Genomic DNA, 25,925 nt, shown 5'->3' with positions numbered 1-25,925 from the left:
TCGTTGGCAGGCCACCAAAGTCCGGATCCGAATGAGCGGAAAGCCAGTCCGGGACTTGAGGTCTGATGACACAAACCGTGTCACCGCCAGAGCAGCGTATCCTTGCGCGGGGTCAGTTGCACTTTTGACGCCTCGCGAGCACCCGCGGCTCGAAGCCATAACCTGTCGCCGCGGCTATATGCTGGTCACGCGCGCTACGCGGAGACGGACACAGCGACGAAGGGACAGAGTGCCGCCGGTCAGTAACGCGGAGGAGCTAGTCGGGTGACTGGCTGGCTAGCTAGCCGGCTAGCTCGCTCGTTAGCTCGTTGCTAGGCCATCGGCCCTACTTTTTCTAGCGCCAGTGACAGGAGGGCGGTGCTCGGGTTCCCTCAAACATGGCCTCCATGATAGACCATCCGCTGTAACTTGAACGTTCGCCTGGCTCTTTTTGCAAATTTCTCGGCGCTCAGCAAAAGGGTGGCGGGCGTGCGCTCGAGTCGCTGTGAATTGGCCCCCAAGAGTGCACGCCGCCGATGTTTGCCGGCGGCGGAGGACCGACAAGTCGCCTGTAAACACGTCGTCGCTCGCTCGCTCGACTTGAGCACGGCGGGCAAACGGCAAGCTGGAGAGGAAACGGAGAAGCGCGTCAAATCCGTAAGCTGCTTCGGTGGGGCGTCTTCGGGGCCGCCGGGGTCCCGGACTTTGGTCGGCTTTGGACCGTGGGAGAGGAAAGGGCCGCCTCGAGCTCGCCGACGCTAGTTTCGCGCTAACCCCGCCGCCGAGCTAAATGCTAATGCTAGCGACTGCCTCCCGTGTTTACACTAATAAACACAACACGGCGTTACGGCGTGACGGCTCTTCTTCGCCCGACAGTCACCGTCGCTTCCCCCTAATCGACTTGGTCGACTTTTGCCACTCGTTTAGCTCACTTCCGCGAGTGTTTGCTCGCTGGCATCTGTCTGTTGTTGTTTTTTTCTGTCGGGGACACCTATAGCCTGCGCAGGTAAGCTTAGGGTTAGAATGAGAGGCGACATTTAGACGGTTTCTCTGCGCTGCCTATGTCACCCTTTTTGTTATTCCCACCCCGACCCCGCGTGCCTTCTATCGCCGTGTTTTGGAAGTGTCCTCACTCCCAAGTTGGCTCTACCTGAGCCAGTGTTTTTTTGTTTGTTTTGATGCTGTGCTAAGTCTCCTAGCCACCGTGGGTAGTTTAGGGCACTTGTTGATGCCGTTCAATAATGGCCACTTTTCCAATTCGTCTTGAGTACAATAGCTTGTTTTGTCCAGCCCCGAGCTTGTCGTCGACATCTTAGGTTTACAACGACTGTCAGTTGACCTCTTAGATTCACGGCGACTGTGACTGGATCACGCAAAAGGTCAAGTTGGCGGGTCGAATGGGCCAAGATCGTACAGATTGCTTACTAATCATACCAAGAAAGAAATGTGTGGCTGGAAACCCGGGCCCACGTTGACCGCTTCTCGTGTTCTGACCCAGAATGCCCGCAGAGGACCGAAGAGCGCCACCTCCTGTCACTCGGGCCGGACGCAAAGCCGCCGCGTCGGAGAAGCGGCCTCGCGGGCGACCCCGGAAAGATGGCGTAGGTGGCCGCGCTGCGCCTCCGCCCCCGCCTCCGCCCCCGCCTCCCCCTGCGCCCCCGCCTCCCAAATCCAGAAAGAAGTAAGTATGTCTGTCCCACACGCATCGCCAACTCTGTCAATATGTGATCACGGCACATGGATGGAGTACACGGACGGGCGACATTTCTGCCGCCTTGAAATTTGCCGTCGGGGGGGCGCCCTAAATTGTCTCTTTTGACCCACTCCCGCAGGGGGAGGAGTCGAGGCCAAGCCCAGGTGGAGGATGAAGAGGGCGTGGACGCCGCGGAAAAAAGGCCTCCCCCAGACAAGACCTCAGGTGAGGAGGTGCACTTGTTATGGGATGCTTGGGCGGCGGCCCTCAACACACCAGGAAAGTCAAAGTGCAACGTCCGCCCCGATCTTCAGCGGACGAGGCCGCCGCCGGCGGCGGACGGCGCGGCTCCGCCTCCAGAAGGAGATGGCGCGGCGAGCCGGTGACCGACGCCCCCCTTCCTTTGCCGGTGCCCGCGTCCGTCTCGGAGGAGGAAGCGCCCGAGGGCAGTGCCGGGGCCCCGCCCCTTTCTCCGCCGGCCTCGCCCAGCCCCGCGGAGTCGGCCGCGGGCTCGGGCCCCCCGCCGTCCCCCCGCCTTCGCTCCGAGGACGAGGACGCGGCGTCACCGCTCTTCCGCCGCCGTTCGGCGTCGGAAGACTCGGGGTCCCCCGCCCCCAGCCCGGGACACACGGAAAGACGGTGGGTGCACGGGTGTCGGCGGCGGCGGCGGCCGGGCGCTCGTCTCTCCGGCGTGGCCCTCACCGCCGTGGCGTGTCCCCAGCCTGCGGCAGTGTGCCTTCTGTCACCACGGCGAGCGGGCCGCCCTGGGCCAGGGCCCGCTGGTGGTGTTCGGACCCACGCCGGGCTACATCCCCCTTCACGTCCTCAGCCGCAGAACCTCTTCGGACCGCGACGGCGATTGTCACGACCTCTGCTACCGACGCGGCCAGGGCGCCCACACGTGAGTCGAAACGCACACGCGGCACCTTTTTCAAACTGGCTTTATTGTGGACGGCGGTTACGGCGCGCCGTCGTCCGTCCCCGAGCTTACGTCGGACATCCGTTTGTGCTTTTGTAGGAGCAGCGGCAACAGTCCGGCGCGCTGCGGTAAGTCCTCTCTCACGTCTTTGACTGTCGCATTTGGCGGCGGCGGCGGCACGATCAGCCGTTTCTGGTTTTCCAGACGGCGAGTCTTCCTCGCTGTTGCTGGAGCAGCTCGGCGCCATCGGCCTCCCGCGCGACGTCGACGTCCAATCGCTGTTCGACCCCACGGGTAGCCGTCGCTCCCGATCGAGTGCGCGTGCACGCTTGCGGGCGATTGATTTGCATTTCCTTTTCTTTTCTGGCCTGCGCAGGTCAGTGCTGCGCCCACTTTCAGTGTGCCGCCTGGTCCGAGGGCGTGCGGCGCGGAGAGGGCCAGTCGCTGCTTTACGTGGACAAAGCCATCGACTCGGGGAGCGCGCAGGTGGGTTTGCAAAGGACCGGAGGCGGCGGACCGGAGTCCGACGCGGACCGGAGGCCGACGCGCCGTTGACCCGGCTCCCTTCCCGCGCAGGTCTGCGTCTTCTGCGGTGGCTTCGGAGCTTCGCTGCGTTGCCAAGAGACGGGTTGCGGGCGGAGCTACCACTTTCCGTGCGCCGCCGCCGCCGGGGCTCACCAGGACTGGGAGAGCAGACGTACGCTGTGCACGAGACACGCCCCCGCAGGTACCGGAGCGTCAGCCGCGGGACTCCAGGCCGCCCCGCCCGCCGCCGCCGCTTTCAAAGGTGTGAGCCCGATTTGCTTTCAGCGGCTCCACCGTGCACTTCCTGCCTGCGCGGCGAAGACGGCGATGTCGGCGATCTGCTGATGTGCTCTGTCTGCGGTCGGCGATACCACGGCAAATGCCTGGCCCCGCCCCTCGCCCCCTCCTCCCTGATCCGGGCCGGGTGGCAATGTTCTCCGTGTCGCGCCTGTCAGATCTGCAGGTAATGCCTCGGCCGTACACGCTGGCGGAAGGACGCACCGTACGTGACGTGCGTCCCTCCCGCCGTCTCCCGCCCGGTAGGTCGCGAGAGGACACTTTGCTGGTGTGTGCTCGCTGCAATAAAGCTTACCACGCCCGCTGTCTGACTCCTCCGCTGGGTCACGCGCCCGAAGGCAATTGGACCTGCCAGGTGAAGCGCGCGCGGCGGCGCCAGCGACGTTGCTCCGGCCGTCTGACGCGGGCGCTCTTCCCTCAGAACTGTCGCGTGTGTCTCCGCTGTGGCGTGAGGTCGGCGGGTCCCTGGGCCAATCACCCCTCCCTTTGCGTGGCGTGCGACCCGGCCTTGCCTTGCCCCCTCTGCGGCCGAGCCCCGGACCCGGCTTCCACCCGGGACCACGTGACGTGCGCGTGCTGCTACAGGTGGGGACCCCCGCCGACGGTATTTCCTCCTCTGTTCTCGGCAGGAAATTCTCACCCGTGCGTCCCTTTTGTGCCGCAGGTGTGTCCACGGCCAGTGCGTCGCCGTGGAAGCCGGCGTGGACGCCGCCGTGGACGCGAGCAACAACCAAAGTTACGTCTGCCCCATCTGTCGGCTTGAGAAAGCGCGGGTCTCCGAGGGTCCCGCCGGAGATCCGCCTCCCGCTCCCATGCGGGTGCCCCACGTGGAAAGTCCTACTGAAATTCTCGGGGTGAATACTACTGCGTGCGGCCCGGGCCCGCCCTCTCGTCCGAGCGGGCTCGCCGGAGCGTCCCCCGAGAGCCCACCCCCCCGCACGGAGCTCCGGCAAAGTCCGACTCGCCCCGGTCTCAGTCCCGCGGGACCAGGTCCGGATCCGGTGCCGTCTCCTCCTCGCCCGACGGACCTCGGGCAAAGTCCGGCGCCGTCCCCTTCCGATTCCGCCGAGCAAAGACCGGGTCCGGTCCCGTCTCCCCGGCAGCCGACGGAGCTCCGGCCAAGCGCGGCGCCCTCCCCGCCGGACCCCACGGGGCCAGAATTGGCTCCGGTCCCGTCTCCCTCCGAACGAGAGCCAGGTGCCACGGCGTCTCCCACTTGTGGCGGCGTCCCGAGTCCGCCGTCGTCTCCCGCCGAAGCGGCAGAGATTGGGCAAAGTCCGAGTCCGGGTCCTCCCCGGGCCGGGCCCTTCGAATCCTCTCCCTCTCGGGACTCCGGAGCATCTCCTTGTCACCCCGCCCAACTTAGTCCCGTTGTGTCCCCCTCCTCTGACCCCCCAGGACTTGGCCCCGATCTATCCCCTTCCGAGCCGGCGGAAGGGAAACAAAATCCCACCACGCCCTCTTCATCTGACTCGGCAGACCTGCAGCAGAGTCCCTTAGCATCACCCTGTACTTGGAAAGTGCCGAGACAAAGTCCCCCGCCATCAAATGCCGACCTCGGCGCACTTCCGTGCAGTCCAACGCCATCCGCCCCGAACCACTCGGAGCCCGGGCAAAGTCCTTCGGGCGATACCGCTCCGCGGACCGGTCACCGGAGCCCGTGTCGGCCCGGCCAACCGCCGGCGAACTCTGGAGACGAGAGCGGGGACCTCCGACTAAAAGCGTTCAGGTCCGACCCGACGGAGCGGGCGGCAAGTCCCGTTCCATCCCCGTGTGAGGCGGCAGAGCTCCCGCAAAGTTCAGTCCGACCTTCCCGGAGCACCGGGGATCACGGGGATAGTCCAGAGCTATCTCCAAATGTGACCGAGCTCCCTCAGAGTCCGGTCCCCTATTCTTCAAGTCCAATAGAGTGCCGGCAGAGTCCCGTCCCATCTCCCGATTCCAAAGATCCCTCTCCAAGTTCAGTCCAGTCTCCGGAGGAGGCCGACCCATCGCACAGTTCTCTCCCGTGTCCCGATGTAAAAGCGCTCCATCCGAGTCCACTTCCTTCTAACGCAAAAGAAGCACCTCTAAGCCCGCTCCCGACTTCTTCTGATGCAAAAGATCCCCATCTAAGCCCAGTCCTTTGTCCTTCTGGCGCAGAAGGTCCCCCTTCTTCTGATGCAAAAGATCCCCCTCTAAGCCCGGTCCCATCCTGTTCTGTCACAGATGATCCCCATCTATGTCCAGTCCCATCTCCTCCTCCTCCTCCTGCTGCAAAGGACCCCCCTCTAAGTCCAGCCCCACCTCCCGCTGAGCCCAGGGATCCCCATCTGTGTCCAACACCACCTCCTTCTATCACGACAGAGCTTCATCCAATTCCAGGCTGGGCGTCTTTGAAAGCCGTAGACTTCCCACAATGTCTAGAGCCGCCGTCTCCTCCTCCGACCGGGGATCTGGACCCAGGCCACTCTTCTGACGTCACAGCGCGTCCTCAAAATGGAGCGCCGTCTCCCGACGCCGCCCGACTCCGGGGAAGCCGCTGGGCTTCCCCGGAGTCGGGCGCGGCCGAGTCCCCCTCGAGCTTCCCCTCCAACGTCACACATGTGGCACAAAGTCCAAATGAAATGAGCCAGCCTTGGCCAAGTCCAGTAGCATCTTCCCCCGAGGCCGCAGAAGTTGAGCCAAGGCCGCTCCCTTCTCCCGCCGACGTCCATCCAAGTGCGGTCCTTTCTCCCCTTGGAAAAAGTAGAAAGGTGCAAGGAACGCAGAGCCCCTCTCCTCCCGACGTGACGGAGAGCGCGGCGAGTCCCGCTCCGTACGTGGCAGAGCCCCAAGCGAGTCCAAAGGCAACGCCCTCCAAGGCCACGGAGCGCCCCGGGAGTCCGCTCCTATTTCCTGCGGAAGTTGGAGCGCTCCCTGAAAGTCTAACGCCGCCGGAGCTCCTTCAAAGTCCAGTCCGCTCTCCTTCTCCCATCACTGAGCTCAATCAAAGTCCCGTCCCATCTCCAAATTCCCCTCTTCTTCCTCCTCTTCCTCCTCTTCCTCCTCCTTTCTCCGAGCCCCGTCGGAATGCAGTACTAGCTTGGCCTCCCGGCGCCGGGGAGCTCCAACAGAAGCCAAGGGCATCTTCTTCTGACGTCGACGCGCCTCCAAAAAGTTCCTCGCCGTACCCCACGGAAGGCGGCTTCCGGCCAAGTCCGGTCCCTTCCGCTGTGGCGGACGCGGGTTCAAGTCCGGTCCCCTCGCCGCCGGCGCCACCGGCGACCCCGGAGCGCCCCCCGTGCCCGGCCCCGTCATCCCCGGTCTCGGCGGAAGGCCTCCACGGTGCCACGGCCAATTCCACGGCAATAGAGGCGGAGCCTCCCGCGGATGAGAAAAGTACGGGGGAAGGCCCCAGTCCCGCTCCTCTTTGTCAAGGAGACTTCCAAGAAGTAGCTCCGGCATCCCCGCCCGGTCCACCCGAGCCGGTCGCCGCCCAAGCGTCTGGCTTTGAGTTTGCGGAGCTCCCGGAAGATAGCGCTGCCTGTCGCCAAGAGACCCGGCGGCCGGTCCGTGGCCTTCTTTTGGAGGATGAAGAAAGAGAGGGCGAGTCTCCAATAGCTCCCCTTTGTTCCACGCCACCTCCGTTGCCTAGTCTTCCTTTGGATCTGCGGGAAAGCTCCACGTGGCCTTCACCGGGTCCCGCGCGGGCCGACAACAGCGGGGAAGACCTGGCCACGACGGTGCCTCCTCCTCCCCAAAGCCCCGGGCGGGATCGTGCCCCTTTGGCTCCCGGGTGGCGCGGTGACCCGGCCGAGCCCGAGACCCTCCACCTTGAGAGCCGCCGGCCAGAGGAAGCCGACGTCACCCACCCGGCGCTCCAAATCCGTGGTGGAGAAGGCCCGGATGACGGGGGCCCTTCCGCTGGCGAGTCCAGAGCGGAAGGCTCTGCTCGCCGCCCCCGGTCGGCTCCCGGTAGCCCCGCCGGGGCCCCCGCTAGCCGCTTGGCGCGTAATCTGTCCCAGCCCGCCAGTCCGGCGGCGACTCCCTCCGCACCCTCTGTGGAGGATTTGCGGGTGCCTTCTGCGCTGGAGCCCGCGGCGACTGCCCCCTCTCCAAATGGCTTCTGCCAAGAGGTGGGACCAGATATCAAGCCGGCTGCGCCCCCGCCTCCAACGGTTCCTCACACTGCCACGGCGGTGCCGCCCGGGCCCCCGGCGTATTGCCGTCTGCAGAGCCAACCGTCGAGTCCGGCTCCCCATCCGCCGTCGCCGGAAAGTCTGGCTGGCCCGAGCGCCTCGGTGGACGACGGTAGGCCGTCTCCCGAGCGGGCCGGCTCGGAAAGTCCCCCCGCCGGCCCCCGGTGTGCCGACGAAATGCCCATCGGTCCCCCGAGCCAAGCGGGCGGCGGGGCGCTCCTCACGGGTGGCTCTCCCCGAGAAGCGGCCGACCCCCCGGCGGAGCCAGAAGATCCCCGGAGCCCGGGGCCCGGCGGCGCTCCAACTGGCCACGTACACCACCCGGAGCCTCCTCCCCCGGCACAGTCTGGCCTTTCCCCGAGAACACAACCCGTTGCCTCGACGGGCCACAGCCACGCTAGCCCATCTCCCGAGGACATTTTGGAGGGCGGCGGGCGGAGTTCCTTCCAAACGGCCAGCCCATCGCAGACGGCCCCCGTCCCCCGTCGGGAAACGAACCGGCGCGAGGAATGGGACCGGCGCGGCGCCTCCCCGGACGGGCCTCCGGTCGCTGGCAGTTCACTTATATCGGACAGTAGTCCGAATACGCCCCCGCCATCTCCGAGGCGCCCACCCGGCGCCTCGTCGGTCGCTAGCCGGGTCCCGGGCGGGGGCGGTCCCACTCGGGCAGATGGCGAAACCTCTCAAAACATTTGCTCTCCGGAAACGCCGGGGACGCCCCACTCCGCCGGCGCTGCACACCCCGTGGAAGTGAAGGAGTGGCGTTGTTGCAATCCTGGGGCGGCGACTGGCGCAGAGGCGCTCCAAATTCCCCAGGAGCCGGAGCCCCTTGCATCTCTCTCAGAGGGGGAGTCCGCCTTTGGTAAGTATGGTTGAGTACGCCACGTTCTCCCAGCTTTGATACTCATGACCAACACTATTTGTCCAACAGTTATGGTGGAACAGAAAGAACATCTTCAGAAGAAAGAAGAAGCCGTACTGGAGAAGGAGGTGCAGGTGGAGGTGGAACAGGAGCAGAGGGAGGAGAAGAGGCCCGAGAAGAATAGCCAGTGGGACCAGATGATTGAGCAGGAACATCAGGAGCACAACCGTGAGGAGCTCCGTCTCTCTCGTTCAAGGTGGACTCATCCAGTGTTTGATTGACCTCCGTAACAATCTTCCCGTGTCTTTTTCAGGAATCGCTGGCTCTCCCGGGGAGCCCCCCGTCTTCTCCAGCCCGGCCTCCCCGGCCTCTCCTTCCTCCCCCTCGCCCAAGTGCTCCGCGCCACCTTCGCCGGGCACTGTGGGACACGCGGCCCCCCCAGTTTCCCCTCCCCTCGGGTCGTCGTCGTCGCCGGAGGAGCCGGGCCACGGGGGGCGGCGGGACTGGTCTCCGGAGAGCGCGGAAAGCCGCGCCGGCCCCCCCGAGGCGGGAGGCCCCGGCCCGGATTGGCTCTCGACGGGGCCCGGGCGGCGGGGAGCCGGGAGGGAGAGTAGCACCGACGGGGAGACGGAGCCGTCTTTGGACGGCGAGGTGACGATGCTGTCGAGCCCGTCCCCCCCCGTGGCTGGCCCGTCTTTCTCCCCGCGGAGTCTCGGGCCGCCCCACGGCCCTTCGGCCCGGTCGGACGAGCTCTCCATCCGCCTCCGACAGTCCCCCTTCTCCACGGAAGCGTCGCCCGAGACGTCGCCGGCCAGGGTGGCCCTCACTCCGCCGCCGCCGCTGTCCCCGCTCTCCCCGCTTTCCCCGCCGCCGGGCTTCGGTCCTCCGTACCGGGAGTCGCCGCCGCTCTGCGAGGTAAGCCGCCCGTCGAGCTGGCGCAGGCGGGCTTCTCTGTTCGAACCCCTGTCCGCTGTGGTAGATCCCGCCGACCACGGTGATCCCGCTGACCCGTAAGATCGGCATGGGCAAGCCCGCCATCTCAAAGAGGAAGTTCTCTCCCGGCCGAGCCCGGGTGAGGCAGGTGAGCTCGCCGCGGCGCTTGTGTTGCGCGCGACTTCCCCCGAATGAAGCCACCCTCCCCGTCCGTCCTCATCCTCCATCTCCATCCCCTGCCCCTGTCACCTGGACACTTGTCGGGCATCCCTCCTCTCCTTAGGGTTCGTGGTGGAGTAACGTCAGGGCGGTCAGCCCACCCTCTTCCTCCCTGGACTCCATGAGCGAAGGGGGCCGGGACAGCCCCAAGGCCCGTCGGGCCGAGTGGTCTCTCTGGAGTGGCAGAATGGTGAGGGAGCGCCGACTTACGGGGCCCGACGCACCTGTCCTCCCACCGTGGTGCCGGCGTGTTCTCCCGCGAAGCCGGAAAGCCCACCGTGCGCTTTGCAGGGTCGGGGCTCGGGCTTCCCGGGGAGGCGTAGGTCCAGAGGAGGAGGCGTCGGAGCCAGCCGCGGCGCCCGGGGGAGGAGTCGAATCAAGACGCCGGAGCGCCTCTCCGTCTCCCCCGCGGTAAGAGCCCTCGGGAAGATGTCCCTCGGGGAAGACGTCCCCCGGGGAAGACCGCAAGACGTGGTGTCGTTTCAGCACGTCTTGGCCGAGGCCGTCCCGCCCAAGGAAGAGGAGGAAAACTCCATGCACAACACGGTGGTGATGTTCTCCACGTCCGACGACTTCACGCTCAGACAGGTAGTCGGACGGAGGGACGGAGGACGGAGGGACGGAGGGACGGGTGGCCGACGTCACCACCTCTGCCCTTTTATGGCCCAGGACATGTGCGTGGTCTGCGGCAGCTTCGGGCGGGGAGCCGAAGGGCGACTCTTGGCCTGCTCTCAGTGCGGCCAGTGTTACCACCCCTACTGCGTCAACGTCAAGGTGGGCCCACGCCCAAGTCCCGGCGGGGCGTCGACCACGGGACCCTAACCCCGTCTGCGTTCCCCACTCCCGCGCAGGTGACTCGGGTCATCCTAACCAAAGGCTGGCGCTGTCTGGAGTGTACGGTGTGCGAGGCGTGCGGCCAGGCCTCGGACCCGGGCCGTCTGCTGCTGTGCGACGACTGCGACATCAGTTACCACACGTACTGTCTGGACCCCCCCCTGCACACCGTGCCCAAAGGCGCCTGGAAGTGCAAGTGGTGGGTCTCCAAACGTGACCTTGGCTGCGGGGGACCCGTCACCGTTCCCGTCACCGTTCACGACCTCTGTAACCCCCCCCCCCCCCCCCCTCCACCCTCCCAGGTGCGTGTGGTGCATCCAGTGCGGTTCGGCCTCCCCCGGGCTCCACTGCGATTGGCAGAGTAACTACAGTCGTTGCGGCCCCTGCGCCAGTCTGGCCCGCTGCCCCCTCTGCCAGCGAAGTTACGGCCACGACGACCTCATCCTCCAGTGCCAGCAGTGTGACCGGTAGTTTGCCCCTTTGGCACCACCCCCGCCTTTTTGTCCCCTCCCGCTGACGTCGTGGCGCGTGTGGCGCCTCCGCCAGGTGGCTGCACGCCATCTGCGAGGGCTTGAACACCGAAGGAGAGGCGGAGACCAGCGCCGACCGGGGCTTCGACTGTTCGCTGTGCCGAACCCGCCGTCGTCTCCCCTACGGTAGGTCGACGGGCGGCCGTGTGACGCCGACCGTGACTGTGGCGAATGTTGCAGGGAGAGCAGACGACTTGGACGTGGCGCAAATCATCTCCAGGAGTCGGGACGCGGGTGCGTTTCCATGGCGCTCGCCAAATGTGATTCGTGAAAGCTCATCAATATATGTGAACACGCGCGTGCACAGATTGCAAGACGTATAACCAGGACGGGGTATGTCTGACCGAGTCGGGACTCTCTCAACTCCAAGCGCTGGTGGAACCCTTGACCTCAGCTCGCAGGTACCGCAGGTGAGAGAGAGAAGGGTGGGAGCATTTTCTCGCGGGTCGCCACCCGGTCCACCCCGCTTGTGTGTCTATCTGCTCTTTCGTCTTAGGTGCAAACCCAAACTCAAGCTGAGGATCATCAACCAGAACAGCGTGTCCGTCCTGCAGACTCCGCCCCACCCGGATACAGGTTTTGCTCCCGCCGGCCGGTCCGAAGGGGCTTCTCCGTCACCGCCCGTCTGTGTTGGCAGGCCACGGCGAGTGCGACCTCAAATCGGATTCCAGCCCCGAGAGGGACCACCGGGCCCCCGAGGGCGACGTCAACAAGGACGCGGCCAAGAGAAAGAGGAAGCCGTACAGGCCGGGTGAGAGACGGGGAGCACGTCGGACCGCCGCCCCCGACAGGTGGCTGATGCTGAGCCGTCCGTCCCCCCGCCCCAGGCATCGGAGGCTTCATGGTGCGACAGCGCGGCGCCAAGGCGGGACCCGGCGCCATCAAAGTATGCCGTAGAGATTCCGGCGAGATGGCGCAGGCGGACGACGGTGACCTCGGTGAGGAGAGAAAAGGCCACCACCCCGCATCCTCCTCCTCCTCCTTTTCCGCCGGCTTCACGGTGCTCCTCCTCCTCCTCCTTCTCACAGATGGAGCCGAGCTGACCGCCGACAAGGTGAAGAAGAAGTACAGAAAGAAGAAGACCAAACTGGAGGAGGCCTTCCCGTCTTACCTCCAAGTAAGACGCCGGTCGCGGGCGGCTCGACTCCGGTCCTGGGTGGCGCCCGCGCTAACCCCGCCCGCCCGCTCCGGCTGTCCCCTCAAGGAAGCCTTCTTCGGTCGGGATCTCCTCTACGGCATCCGTCAGGTGAGCTCGGAGGCGGCGCGGGACGCCAGAGGTCCCTGGGAGAAGCCCAACGCCCCAGAGCACCAAAGACTGGGTGAGTGGGACGCCTCGCAAAAATCTTTTCCCCGGAATGCGCGAGGAGGCGGCGGCGGCGGCGGCGACCTCGTCGTGACCTCGCCGTGACCTCGCCGTGACCTCGCCGTGACCTCTTTGCCCGTGTGTCGCAGCGCCGTCGGACGACGCGCTGGTGGATCTGTGTGACGTTCTCCACACTCACATCCTGGCCACGGGAGCGACAGGTAGGCGGGGCCGCCGTCTGTGCTTTCCCTCCCCCCCGCGGCCCCCCACTCTCGCCCCTCGCCCTCGCCCGTCACGCCACCCGGCCCTTCCTTCCCGATGCCCGAGCGAGTCCATTTGTGTGTCGCCTCTCGGCAGGCCCAAAAGCCTTGAACGAAGAGCCCCTGGACGCCATCTTGAACCCCGAGCTGGATAGGATGGTGTCGGACGGTGAGCCGGGCCCCTCCCCATCCCCCAGGCCCTTGTTTTAACGGAACTCTCCGTCTTTCTTTACAGGTGCTCTCCTGAGCAAATTGTACAAGATTCCAGGTAGGTGCGCTGCGGGTCGACCGGCCCGGAATGTCCGCCGGCGGGCGCCAGTGACTCACGCGCCTCTGCCGGCAGAACTGGGAGGGAAGGACGTGGAAGACCTCTTCACCGCCGTACTCAGCCCGGACCGCGGCGACGGCGCCGTGGCGGGCGGCGAGGCGCACGCGGGTAGGCCCCCCCCCCCCCCCCCCCCCCCCCCGCTTGGGAAGGCGCGGGACGTGTCATTAACGGCATTTTTTTTCTTGGCAGGCGCCTTCCTCGGCGGCGCGGCCCTGCCCAACGGCTCGGGGGTCGCGGGGGGAGCCCCGCCGGCCTCCGCCCCGGCCCGGCCCCCGACTTATCGGGCGGCGGGAGACGGCGAGCGCGACGCCATGTCTACGGCCAAAAGGAGCATGTTGAAGTGGGAGAAGGAGGAGGCTCTGGGGGAAGGCGCCACCGTGGCGCCCGTGCTCTACTGCAACACCAACTTCCCGCAGCTGAGGGAGCAGTACCCGGGTACGCCGGTTGACGCCGGTCGACGCCGCCTTCCATTGCCGCCGACTGACGCCGAGGTCTTGCGTGTCCCCAGAGTGGTCCACCAGAGTCAAGCAGATCGCCAAGCTCTGGAGGAAGGCCAGCTCCCAGGACCGCGCGCCTTACGTGGTGAGTCGGAAGCAATTCGCACTTGAAACTGTGGCCGGCCGCTCCGCTTTTGGGGCGCCAATACTCGAGCGGGGTCAACGTCAAATCCGCGCCATCTGAAAGTAACCGAGTGTAACCCGGACAGCAACGGGCGCGGGACAACCGGGCGGCTCAACGCATCAGCAAGGTCCACGGCCCGGGAGAAGCTTTGGCGCCGGCGCCGCCTCGTCCCCCGAGCTACGAGGAAGCCGGGCCCCGGGACCCGCTCAGGCCCCGGGAGTCGGAGCGGGAGCAGGAGTGGAAGTTGAGACAGGTGAGTCCGTCCGGCCGGCCGGCCGGCCTCGGCTCTCTGCCGCCGTCCGTCTCGGCGTGCCGTGCGACGGGTGGCGAGGGGGCCGTGACGGCGATGATGATGATGATGAGATTGAGTGCGTCGGTCCCGCCTCCTCTACTAATGTCTGTGATGTTTCATTGAAAAGGGAGAGGTAAAAGACAGATGGCCAGCCGGTAAGAAGAGGCAGGAAAATACACATAGCGCTTGTCCCTACCAGACAACTCTAGCAGGAGGTGGCAAAGAGGCTCTGGTAAGCTCTCGAGGTGAAGCCCGTTGACGTTCGCCCGCGTTCGCCCCCCCCCCCAAAAAAAAAAAAAAAAAAAAAAAAGACTCCAAACCCAACCCGTCTCAAATCCTCGCCACTCCCAAATTTGTCCCCACCGTGGCCGGGCGGCAGGATTTGAGATTCGCGGACGCGGGCGGCACTCCCCTTCCTCGGTCAAAAGCACTCGTTTTTTTCTTTGGGCGTGGTCGCGTCTCGACCATTGTCGAGTGGGGGGCGGCAAAATTGCGTGGCGGGGGTGTTTGCTTCTCCGCCCGAGAGCAGGACCACCTGCCAGGATTGTCTCGGTCCTGGTGCGGGGGAGGGGCTCCGGGCTGGACCCCGACCCTTAGCTAGCAAGTCCAACGTGCGCTGCCCCGATTTTCTGTCCGTCTGCTCCCCCGGATGCTGACCTGTTTGTGTTTGTCCATCCGTCCGTTGCTCTCCCCCCAGCAAATGCGGCATAAGAGCAAGCAGCTGGCCAAGATCGAAGCCACCCAGAAGCTGGAGCAGGTGAAGAGCGAGCAGCAGCGGCAGCGACAGGAGGCCACCTCGCCGGACTTTGGGGCCGGGCCGAACCCGCTCCAATGCTCCTCGCCGGACTTTGGGGCCAGGGCAAACCCCTTCCAAGGCTCCTCGCCGGCCCACGACGTGTTCCTCAGACCGCAAGTGCCCCCGCCCTCGGGCTACTCGTCCCTTCCGCACTCCCCACGCTCGCCTCACTCCCCCTCCGGGGTCCAGCAGCCCCCGTCGTCCCCGCAGGTGTTTTCGCCTCCTTCCTCTCGCCCGGCCTCCCCCTGGGACCCCTACTGCAAGGCGGCGGGGACGCCCCGCCCTGCTCAACGCTGCGGCCCCGGCATTTCGCCGGCCCACGACCTGCCGGGTTCTCCCGTGCCCTCGCCGGACTCCAAAGCCTCGGGTAGGTGATCCGGTGGATCCTTCCGGTGGTCCAATTTAGTTTGTCTCTCTCTCTCTCTCCCCCTGTGGTCCAATTTAGTTTGTGTGTCCCCCCCCCCCCGACTGAAGTAGCGTCTGTGCCCTTCCCTTTGTGCAGGTCAGCAGCAGCAGCAGCAGCACGGCCGAGCGGCCATGAATAGCCCGCCCTCGGGCTCGCAGGCGTACCACAGGTCTCCGTTCCACGGCGGGATGTTTAGGGCCCCCGTCCCGCCCCAGAGCCAGTCGCAAACGGAGTCATTTGGCGCCAGACGGGAGCCCCAGTCTCACCAGCCCTTCCCCAGCCCTCGCGGCGCCGCGCCGGGGACGCCCAGGCCCGACTACGGCCATCAGATGTCGGAATCCAACGGCTACGCCACCCCGCCCAATCTGGGCACGCCCCGCGACGGCTCGTACCTGCCTCACCCGGGCCCAATCCACCCGGGCCCGGTCCACTCCGGGGCGGCCCCCGCACTCCGTCCGTCCGCGGAGCCCGGCGCTCCCCGGCCCCCGCTCCCCCGGCGGATCCCCCGCTCCCCCGGCGCCCCGCCGGGCTCGGATCCCCGCGCCGTCGGGCCCGGGACCCCGCGGCCCCCAACCCCCAACCTTCAAAAGACCCCGGAAGCCTTTGGCCAGGCCCAGGCGGAGAGCTTTCCCGCCCAGCCGGCGAGATCTCCTCTGGGCGGCGAGGCCGGCCACCGCCAGCGGGTAGGGGGACCCTCCCCCCGTGGAATGAGCCGGCTGGCGGCGTGTCCTTTGCAACCTTTTCTCTTGTGCAATTTCTCAGTCGCCGGGAAGAGTGGCGGCGCAGCAGGACCCCTTTGCCAGGAGCCCGACGGGTAACCCCACCCCCGGACACGTCGGGATTTGCGAGGAGCTGACGTGCGGACCCCCGCCGACGGTAGATCCGGCCGTGGGTGCGTCTTCTCTGGAAGCTCCCGTGGCCTTGCTTCCACAGCTTGGGGATTGTGAGGAGCGATTGAGACAGGTAGCCGCTTTTGTCGTCTTTTGTCGTCTTTTGTCGTCTTTTGTCGCCTTTTGTCGCCTTTTTGTCGGCTCTAGGGCCCAACGGATGACTTTTGTGTCCTTCAGCGTCAGAGGTTGCGCCAGCTCATCCTGAGGCAGCAGCAACAGAAGAGCGCCCTGCGGCAGGAGAAGGGCCTTCGGGACCCCGGGACCCTGGCCGCGTTTGCCGGCGCGCCGCCACCGCCGGCGGCGACCCATCGCTGGCCGGACGCGTTTGGCCGTCCCCCGCCACCCTACCCCGGCACGCCGGCACTCCCGGCAGATGGGACCGGGGTCCCGACCCCCGACGCCACCGCGTTTCCCCCACAGAGAGCAACGGCGGCATCCAGGTGAGAGGCCGAGCGGAGGTACGTACGCCGGGGCGGGCCGAGGAGTCCTCTTGACCCGGGCTCCCCCTCAGGTTCGGTCCCCGCGACGTCTTCCGGCACGCTCCCCCCCCCGAGGGGTCGGGAGGCCCGGCGCAGACGGGCAAGCCGCTCCCCCCCGGCCAGATGGACGTGGTCCGTCTACCCGGCGGTCCCGGCCCGCGACCTCACACGTCCTCGGGTGAGAACAACGCATGATAGGTTTCCATCTAAATATCTCGAGCTCCCTCACCTATCGGCGCCATAACGGAAAACCTCGGAACCTTTGTGAAAGGAACCGCCGGCACGGGCCTGGGCGCCGGCGCCCCCCCGCGGGCCTTTCCCGTCCCCCCGGTGCAGCAACACAGCATCATGGGCCAGCCCTACATCGAGCTTCGTCACCGCGCTCCCGAGAAGCGGCCGAGGCCGCCCTTCTCCCCGCCGTCCGAGCCTCCCGACGTGCCGGATGACGGGCAGAGCGCGGTGGCGGCGGCGGCGGCGGCGGGTCAGGCGGGCCACGTGGCGCTGCAAGCTCCCGACGGCATGGAGGAGCACCTCCAAGGGGTGGACTCTGCCGTCAAAGATCTGGAGGACGTGGAGGTCAAAGATCTGGTTGACCTCAATCTCAACCTGGATCCGGAAGACGGTGAGAATTGAAGTGTGGGCAAGAGAGGGAGAAGGCGTTTGTTTTGGCTAGCTAGCTAGCTTCATTTCTGCTCTGTCCTTTGTTCCCACGTCGTCAGGCAAGGAAGACTTGGACCTGGGTCCCAATGACCTTCACCTGGACGACTTCCTGCTGTCGGGGAAGTTCGACCTGATCGCTTACGCCGACCCGGAGCTCAACCTGGACGACAAGAAGGACATGTTCAACGAGGAACTGGAGCTCGGGGAGTCTCTGCGGGACCGCAAGGGGCCGGCCAAAAAGATGCCCGGCGACCCGGCGCTCCACGGGGACGGCCGGGACGGCCGGGACGGCCGGGACGGCCGGGACGGCCTCGGGGCGCTCCCTCTGCAGCGCCCCTCTTCTCTCCACCTTCCGCCTCCGCCAGACGGAGCATTTGGACTAGCGTCCGGGGCCCGGGCGGTGGCATCATTACCGCCCGCCGCTTTGACCAAGGTAAGGTAGAGCGGAGAGGGAGCCGGGCCAAATGAATATCCTGCCGAATACACGCTCCTCCTTTTTTTTTTGTTGTTGTTGGTCCCAGCAGGGAGAGGCTGTTTCTCGTTCGGGACTTTTGCCAGAGCTTGGGAGCGCGACTCCGGCGCCGCCTCCAGGTGAGTCCGCCTCCGGAGGTTGGGCTGGGCCCGGGAGTGGGTGGGGCGGAGCTTTGAGCGCTGTGTTTTTCTGTGTCTCAAGGGCTTCAAGTGCCACCATTGCCACAAGTCCCCCAAGGGGCTCAAGGGACACAGTCTGGCTTCCAGCAGAGAGCCGGCGAAGGTTATCTGCTGGTTCCTCAGGGTCTCCCGGGCGCTCTGCTCCAGCCGCCGTGCCTCCCGTCGGAGCCTCCCGGCGGCCAAGAGCTGCTTCAAAGGCACCTGGAAAACCGGGGCAAAGCTTTGCTCCTGGAAGAGCAGCCGCTCCTGCTGCAGGATCTCCTGGATCAGGAGCGCCGGGAGCAGAGGCAACAGAAGCAGATGCAGGCGCTGATCCGACACAAGTCCGACCCCGCCCTTCCGGATTTGAGTAAGTGCGCCGTCCGTCCCCCGTCCGTCCCCCGACCGGCCCCCGACCGGCGGCGGCGGCGGCTTTCCATCCACTTCGCTTGACCTGGTTATCCACCGGCACGCAGCCGACTTTGGCTCCATCTCGGACCCCATCATGAAGGCCAAGATGGTGGCCCTGAAGGGCATCAACAAGGTGATGAGCCAAGGCAACCTGGGCCTCAACAACGTGGCCGTCCACAGGTAGGCCGCGGGCGCCCGCCCTGCCCTCTCTGCCGCTGTCTCAGCGTAACCCCGTGCGCCGTTGCTCAGGTTTGGTCAGACTCCCGTGGGCGTGGCCGTGGGCGTGGCCGTGGGCGTGGGCGTTCCCGAGACCGGCCCGCAGCCTCCGCGACAGGTGGTGTGTCTCGCACGCGCTCTCGAGTCTCTCCGTCCGTCAAAGGTGTGAAACTGGAAACCTCTCTCCCGCCCCCTACCCCGCCAGGATGCAGATTTGAACCCGAGGCCGTCGCGGCCCCCCGACCCGTCCGGCTTCGCCGGTAAGTTCCGCCCCTCCAAACCTCCCCCCCCCCCCCCGGGTCGGAAAGGCTCTGTGAGCGCCACCGTGCCGCCGCAGACGACGCCCAGAGGCGGCAGTACGAAGAGTGGCTGGGGGAGACGCAGCGACTCCTGCAAATGCAACAGCGCCTCCTGGAGGACCAGATCGCCGCCCACCGCAAGGCCAAGAAAGCGCTGTCGGCCAAACAGAGGACGGCCAAGAAAGTGGGACGCGAGCTCGGCGAGGAGGACGCCGCCCAGCTGCGCTACGTGCTGGAGCAACAGGCCGCCGTCCAGAAACAGCTGGAGCAGGTATAGTGCCACCTTCCCCGTACGTCCGTCCCCGTACGTCCCCGTACGTCCCCGTACGTCCCCGTGCGTCCGTCCCCGTGCGTTTGGTAGCCGCTCTTTGAGGACTTTCCCCACCGGCCCGCCCTTCGCCCATTCAGATCCGGAAGCAGCAGAAAGATCACGCCGTGCTCATCGAGGACTACGGTGCCAAGCGCCGGCTGCAGAGAGTCCCGGGCGGCGTCCCCACGCCCGTTCCCGCGCTCCCCCTGCAGAGCGGCGTCCACAACGTGACCCCCGGTTGGACGCCCGCCGGCTCGATGGGGCAAAATGTGGCGTCTCATCCGCCACCTAAGATGCCGCCCGGCCTCTCGACACCTCCCCGGGTGTCGGCCGTCGCACCCGGGCTTCTGGCGCCGACGACGGCGGACTTTGCCTCCGGAGGACCCCCCGGGGGCGGCGACGTCCCGGCCCCCTCGCCTCTGGTAGTTGGTTATGCACCCGGAGAAAGGTGAAATGTTTGGAATGCGTGAGCTTTGGCATTTTGTGGCTCGGCAGGTGAAATTCGATGACAACAACCCCTTCAGCGAAGGTTTCCAGGAGAGAGAAAGGAGGGAGCGCTTGAGAGAGCAGCGACACCGAGTGCAACTGGTGGTGCAAAGCGTGCAAGGCGTGCAAGGCGTGCAAGGCGTAGGTGGCCCATCGCTCCCATGGCGAGGGAATTGGAAGAACATTGGGAACCTCCCCCGTTTTTTTTCGCGTCAGAGAGCGCCGTTGCCGCTGCCGCCGCCGTTGCCGGATCAGCTGGATCAGCAGCACAGGCTCCGGCCGGGTCCCGGCGGGGACGCCCTCTCCCAGATGCCCTTCTTCAGCTCCGAGCTGCCGCAGGACTTCCTGCAGTCTCCCCCCCCGGCGGGCCGGGCCGGGACGCCGTTCAACGCCACCCCGGACGCCGTGGCGCCGCCTACTCCCGCCTTCTCCGACGCCTTCTCCGACGCCTCCCGTTCGCCCCCCACCCGGGGCGGCTCGACGGAGGATCCGGATACGCCGCCGGGGGCGCGTAGAGGGAGCCGCGCGGAGGTCAAGGTACGGTCCAGGTACGGTATCCGATCCCGGGCGCTCCCACGCTAAAGTGTTTCTTGGCGGCAGGAGGAGCGCGAGGAGAGGGGATCCTGCGCGGGCGACGCCTTCAAGCCGGAGCCTCCGGATGGCGACCCGGGCAAGGAGCTCCTCCGGCATCTACTGAGAGAAAAGGCCTCGCACCTGGAGGGCGCCATTGGCGGCGCCATTGGCGGCGCCATTGGCGGCGGCCCGGACTTGTTGTCCGCCGCCGGCAACTTCCAGCGCTGCAAGAGAGCCACGCCCGCCGACAACGACAAAGAGCCCGGCGCCCTCAAGCGGAGGAGGCGTGACCACGACCAGCACCTGCCCGAGTACGCTTCCCCGGCCCCCCGAGAGCTGGTGAGCCACCGGCCGTGGCGGTCCCGAAGAGCGGATGATGGGATGGCGGGATCCCGCTGGCCTCCCGCTGGCCTCCCGCTCGCCTCCCGCTGGCCTCCCGCTGGCCTCCCGCTCGCCCCCGCTCGCTAACGGCGCCGCCCTCCCGCCCTCGTCAGCTTTCGGCGCTGCCCCTGGCGGAGCCGGTTCTGACCCCGGAGCCCAGCCCCTTCCCCCCGTACGGAAGCTCGTCCCCGGGCCGCGACTCCCGGCTGAGCGGCTCCTTCGGCAAGGCCCGCCTGGACGGCGTGGTGGACTTCTACGCGCAGCTGGCCCGCAAGGTACGGCCCGAGACCCGACGGGGCGCTTTTGACGGGCGGGGCCGGGCTGACGGGACATTGACCACGCGGCAGAATATCCTGGGCAACCCGCCCACCCCGCCGGCCTCGCTGCCGCCCACCCCTCCCCCGGTGGCCAAGGCCAAGATGCTCAACGGTTTCGCCACGCTGGAGGAAGTCAGCGGGAAAGACGGTGAGTGTTTCCACCCGCGTGGCCCATTAACCTCAGGCTCTGAGCCATCTCCCTCCCTCTCTCTCTCCGCCAGTCCGAGGCGCCGGCGCGTCCGAGGGGCTCGGCCATGTTCGGGCCGTCGAGAGCGTGGACGTGCCCGCCTCCCTGCCCACGCCCCCTCACAACAATCAGGAAGAATTACGGTGGGTGACGTGTCCCGGCGGCGGCAACGTGGCGTCGTCGTGGGCGGGGCTTTGAATTTTGCGCTTTGGGGCCGCAGGGTCCGAGAGCCGTCCCCGCCGGGCAGTCCGGACGGCTACGTGCCGTCCTCGTCCCCCGAGAGCGTGGCGGGGGTGGAGGTCAGCCGCTACCCGGACTTGTCCTTGGTCAAGAGCGAGTGGCTCTCTCCCTGTCCGTCGCCGCCCATTCCCATCATGCCCTGCTCCTGGGGCAAAGGTCGGTCCCTCCTTTCCGCCCCGCCTCCTTTGGGCGCTCCCGGCTCGACCGGCCGCCTCCCGCCGTTGCTCCTCTCAGGTTCGGCGCTGAAGCGGGAAGTCAAGACGGAGGTGGAGCGTGGCGCTCCTCCCTCCTGTCCCGAAACGGATCTGGTCACCATCGAGATCACCTTGAATCCGGCGGCCTCGCAGGTAAAGGACGCCCCTCTCGATCGCCGCCCCCGCCCGGCGGTACGTGACGACCGGGCGCTCCTTTTTTTTTTAGAATGTCCCGGGCGTCATGGCGGCGGTGGCCAAGCTCCTGCGGGTCCCCGCCTCCGTCAACTACCAGCTGAGGCGCGCCCCGCCGCCCGGAGCCTCGACGCCGCTTCGTCAGGTGTTTCGTACGCCCGTCGACGCCCCGGCCCGCGTCCGGCGTTAACCCGAGTTTTGTCGGCGCAGGGTTCGGCCAGCGACGGATGGCAGAGAAGGGCGCGAGCGGCCGGTGTGTGCGCGCAGCCCTCGGCCCGCCCGTTGCGCGTGCGTCTGGTTCACGGCGGCCACCGAGTCCTTTGTGACGCAGGTTCGCGGGCAGAGTTATCCGGAGGTGGAGCCGGGGGCGGAGCCGCTCCCGCCGTGTCCAGGCCCCCGTCGTGCGCTTTCTGCAAGGTCCTGCTGGGAAACTGCGTCCGCAAAATCAAACAGGTTCGATCGGGGTGACCAACTCGGTACCGTGTGGCCGTGGATTTTTAAGAAATGTTGTTGTCTCCCCCCCTCCCCCGGCTTGCAGGAGGCTCAGTCCGGCGTGCTATTCTGCAGCCCCAACTGCTCCGCCCTCTACTCTTCGGGCCCAAAGAGCGGCGGCTCCACCGAGCAGGTATGTTTGACGCCCGGCGCGGAAAGAGTGGGTACCGGATGAGGACGCCGTGGCTTTTGTGTGGCCAGCGGCCACCTCAGCACCGCTACGCCAACAACATGTCGCCCATGGCGGTCCACTCGCTACCCGCGGCTCCCTCGCCGAGCGGGGCGCGGCGCTCCTCCTCCCCGCCCCTCCGCTTCCCCTCGGCCTCCAGCGTGACGACGACGACGGCGGCGGAGGAGGAGGAGGAGGACAAACCCCGCACGGAGGGCCTCAAGGTGAGACGGCGAGACGGGGCGGGCGGGCGGGCCACGTCCCGGGAGCCGCTTTTCACCCTGGCTCGGTCCACAGGTGAAACTGAAGCTCAAGCCCCACCCGCACGCCTTCCGCGAGGGGGACCTCCAGCACGGCAAAAGGGCAAAGAGTTCGCGGTGGCGCCGCTGGAACGTCAACGTCGCTCTGAGCCGGTGAGTTTATGGCGGGAGGCAGAAAATGTCGACGTCGGGAGGTCGGGGCGCCCATGTCTTTTCCGAGGGGCCGCATCTTTAAAGCGCCGGGTCACCGGCGGCGCAGGGGCCCCGTATCGGACGAGGCCGTGGCCGCGCCCAGCGAGGAGGAGGTGGACGCGTTGCTGAAGAAGCTGGGGGCGTGTCTACGTCCCGAACCCTTTCCCCCGGACCGGCGGAGGTGTTGCTTTTGTCACCAGGAGGGAGACGGAGAAACGGACGGACCCGCCCGACTGCTCAACCTGGACTTGGATTTGTGGGTGAGTGTGCTGGGCGGGTGGGCGAGCGGGCGATGGGTTTGGCTTCCTGTCGGGTCCCGTCGGGGCTGAAGGCCACGTCTTGCTACTTCCCCCTCTCTCAGGTGCATCTGAACTGCGCCCTGTGGTCCAGCGAGGTGTACGAGACGCAGGCGGGCGCGCTGATCAACGTGGAGTTGGCGCTGCGCCGCAGTCTGGCTCTGCGCTGCGCCCACTGCCAGCAGACGGGCGCCACCAGCGGCTGCAACAGGCTGCGCTGCCCCAACACCTACCACTTTACCTGCGCGCTCAGGGCGCACTGCACCTTTTTCAAGGTAGGCCGGATGGACAAACGGACGGAAGGACGGAAACGTCCTCCCGGAGACGTCCTCCCGGAGACGTCCTCCCGGAGACGTCCTCCCGGAGACGTCCTCCCGGAGACGTCCTCCCGGAGACGTCCTCCCGGAGACGTCCTCCCGGAGACGTCCTCCCGGAGACGTCCTCCCGGAGACGTCCTCCCGGAGACGTCCTCCCGGAGACGTCCTCCCGGAGACGTCCTCCCGGAGACGTCCTCCCGGAGACGTCCTCCCGGAGACGTCCTCCCGGAGACGTCCTCCCGGATCAACCCCCGTCAAACTCTTCTCCGCCCAGGACAAGACCATGCTGTGCCAAATGCACCGGCCCAGGGCGCCCCCCAGCCAGAGCGGCGAGCCGCCGCCGGCGCCGGACCCGTACGACTCGGAGCTGCGCTGCTTCGCCGTCTTCCGCCGCGTCTACGTGCAGCGTGACGAGGCGCGACAGGTGGCGGCCATGGTGCAGCGCGGCGAGCGGCGCCACACCTTCCGGGTGGGCGGCCTCCTTTTCGGCGACGTGGGCCGGCTGCTGCCCTGTCAGATGAGCGCCTTCCACGAGGCCGCCGCCATCTTCCCCGTGGGCTACCGCGCCGACCGCATCTACTGGAGCACGCGACACCACGACAGGTAACCCAGGGGGGGGGGGGGGGGTGGAGACCAATCCAGTCCATTGGGATCGTTCTGCGGTCTTGACATGATGGCCGCCAATGGTAGAATGACACGGTTAGATGCGGTGTTCGAACTTGAAAGTTTGTGGAAAAGAGAGAAAAGTCAACTTTCAGGTGGCATGTAGCACACGCTAAAGCGCCGTTGACCTCTGTGACCCCACATTCAGACGCTGCAAATACACGTGCTTCATCGAGGAGCGCGACGACCGCCCGCTCTTCAAGGTGAAGGTGGTGGAGAAAGGCTACAACGACCTGCTCCTGACGGCGCCCACGCCCAAAGGTAAGTGGGGCACAAAGGGGCAACCTGGCGGGCGGCCCGGCGATGCGCCCCGAGCTGATTGGCCGACCCACAGGGGCCTGGGAGCAAATCCTGGAGTCCGTGGCCCAACTACGGAGCGCCGGAGGCGCGCTCAAACTCTTCCCCGACTTCCTGAAAGGAGAAGACCTCTTTGGGCTCAGCGCCTCGGCCGTCTGCAGGATCGTGGAGTCGGTAAGTCCGCGGGAAAGTGGCAAAGTGTCCCCCTTTCCCTCCCCCCACACCTTGCTGACCTTTCCGACCCTCTGACGCAGTTGCCCGGCGTGGAGGCGTGCGAGCGTTACACCTTCCGCTACGGCCGCAACCCTCTGATGGAGTGGCCTCTGGCCTTCAACCCGTCGGGCTCGGCGCGCTCGGAGCCCAAAGCCGGCCAGGCCAAGAGGTGCAGTGGGTGGGCGGTTTGGTAGGGCCAATTGGCCCAGTTGTACGGGCCTGACCCCACCCCCAACCCCCCACCCCACCCTCCGAAATCCCCAGGCCCTACCTGCCAACCAGCACGGCTCCCCGCTGCCAGGGCTCGGTGGGCTCCATCGTGGGCCTGGTCCCGGGCGTCATCTCTCTGTCGCCGGGCGAGGCGGTGGCCGGCGCCCATCAGGGGCGCCACTCCAAGCTGGCGCAGTACCGGCGCATGAAGGCCGACTGGAAGACCAACGTCTACCTGGCGCGCTCGCGCATCCAGGTCAGCGGCACGCAAAAACCCGGCCCGCCCCGACGGCCTGCGCCCTGACCGCCGCCCCCTCCGTCGCAGGGCCTGGGCTTGTACGCCGCCAGAGATATCGAAAAGTGCACCATGGTCATCGAGTACATCGGCGCCATCATCAGGAGCGAGGTGGCCAACCGCAAGGAGCGGCTCTATGAGAGTCAGGTAATTTTTGGCGGGCACGTGGAGGGCGGGACGGAAACCCGAGGTGGACGGAACCCCGAGGTCTCACACCCCGCCGCCGGCCGCCGCCGCGCCCCCAGAACCGAGGTGTCTACATGTTCCGGATCGACAACGACTACGTGATCGACGCCACCATCGCCGGAGGACCGGCCAGGTGAGCGGGTGGCTCGTCGTCTCTCTCTCTCTCGCTCTCGCGCGCGCAAGTCGTCCCGCCCACCTTTGGCCACCGTCCTGTCGGCAGGTACGTCAACCACTCGTGCTCGCCCAACTGCATCACGGAGGTGGTGAGCGTGGAGAAGGAGAACAAGATCGTCATCAGCTCGTGTCGACGTATCCAGAGGGGCGAGGAGGTAAGCCAATGTCGCCAATGGCCGCCGTGGCCAGCGCTGTGGTCAACTTTGGGGCTCAAACCATCCAACGGTCTCCACTCTTCAGCTGTCTTACGACTACAAGTTTGACCTGGAAGACGACCAGCACAAGATTCCGTGCCACTGCGGCGCCTTCAACTGTCGCAAGTGGATGAACTGAGCCCAGCGTGGGCTGACAAGAGGCTGGTCCTCTCCTGTCCTCTCATGTTCTCTCCTGTCCTCTCCTGTCCTCTTCTTCTTCTCCTCTGCCTGCCTGTAAATATGTACAAAAATCAGCAGAGGCTTTTGTGTAAAATAACCCGGCTTTGTTTTTGTATTTATTACTAAATGAACTTATTTTCTAATCACGCCCACTCGGGCCGGGTGGCCAGTGGCAGGCAGAGCGTCCATCTAAACAAGAACCATCCTGACACTCGGAACACCTCCAGTGCTGGGATTGGTTCTGCTGCGGCCATGCCGCCCACCGCTTATTTTGACTCCTTTTTTTTTTTGTTTTTTTTGTACCCCGCTGCGTGACCGTGTAGTCAAAACATTTCCAGAAAAGTCAAATAAAAGAGCTGACACTT

At 66.2% G+C, this 25,925-nt stretch overlaps 1 protein-coding gene across 1 annotated transcript; it reads left to right on the top strand.

The window, feature by feature from the left end:
- Positions 1-266: 266 nt before the first annotated feature.
- Positions 267-25,925, top strand: LOC144209483 (histone-lysine N-methyltransferase 2C-like). The gene is given in 76 exon segments (XM_077735818.1): positions 267-636; positions 1,478-1,660; positions 1,812-1,897; positions 1,987-2,311; positions 2,394-2,573; positions 2,691-2,719; positions 2,796-2,885; positions 2,968-3,077; positions 3,168-3,318; positions 3,402-3,579; positions 3,660-3,768; positions 3,835-3,998; positions 4,078-8,435; positions 8,505-8,663; positions 8,749-9,350; positions 9,415-9,516; positions 9,652-9,777; positions 9,879-9,998; positions 10,074-10,175; positions 10,257-10,361; positions 10,439-10,620; positions 10,724-10,888; positions 10,968-11,077; positions 11,132-11,185; positions 11,259-11,361; positions 11,448-11,594; positions 11,596-11,702; positions 11,779-12,068; positions 12,156-12,270; positions 12,404-12,475; positions 12,612-12,683; positions 12,750-12,782; positions 12,858-12,950; positions 13,032-13,277; positions 13,351-13,424; positions 13,549-13,716; positions 13,883-13,987; positions 14,453-14,918; positions 15,054-15,640; positions 15,720-15,920; positions 16,025-16,287; positions 16,359-16,504; positions 16,598-16,948; positions 17,046-17,419; positions 17,508-17,577; positions 17,660-17,986; positions 18,093-18,207; positions 18,277-18,364; positions 18,449-18,503; positions 18,581-18,813; positions 18,951-19,274; positions 19,348-19,479; positions 19,555-19,875; positions 19,939-20,250; positions 20,406-20,567; positions 20,640-20,757; positions 20,831-20,939; positions 21,017-21,192; positions 21,271-21,383; positions 21,457-21,567; positions 21,633-21,675; positions 21,754-21,875; positions 21,961-22,047; positions 22,116-22,307; positions 22,381-22,496; positions 22,603-22,795; positions 22,897-23,106; positions 23,423-23,751; positions 23,960-24,072; positions 24,146-24,282; positions 24,363-24,490; positions 24,586-24,787; positions 24,857-24,973; positions 25,072-25,145; positions 25,233-25,341; positions 25,427-25,925. Coding segments are annotated over 75 exon segments (16,833 nt in total). The 5' UTR covers positions 267-636; position 1,478; the 3' UTR covers positions 25,520-25,925.

Source organism: Stigmatopora nigra, chromosome 16 (assembly GCF_051989575.1).
Source record: "Stigmatopora nigra isolate UIUO_SnigA chromosome 16, RoL_Snig_1.1, whole genome shotgun sequence".
NCBI lineage: Eukaryota > Metazoa > Chordata > Actinopteri > Syngnathiformes > Syngnathidae > Stigmatopora > Stigmatopora nigra.
Note: the sequence above shows the minus strand (reverse complement) of the source record. Positions and strands in the feature narration are given on the sequence as shown.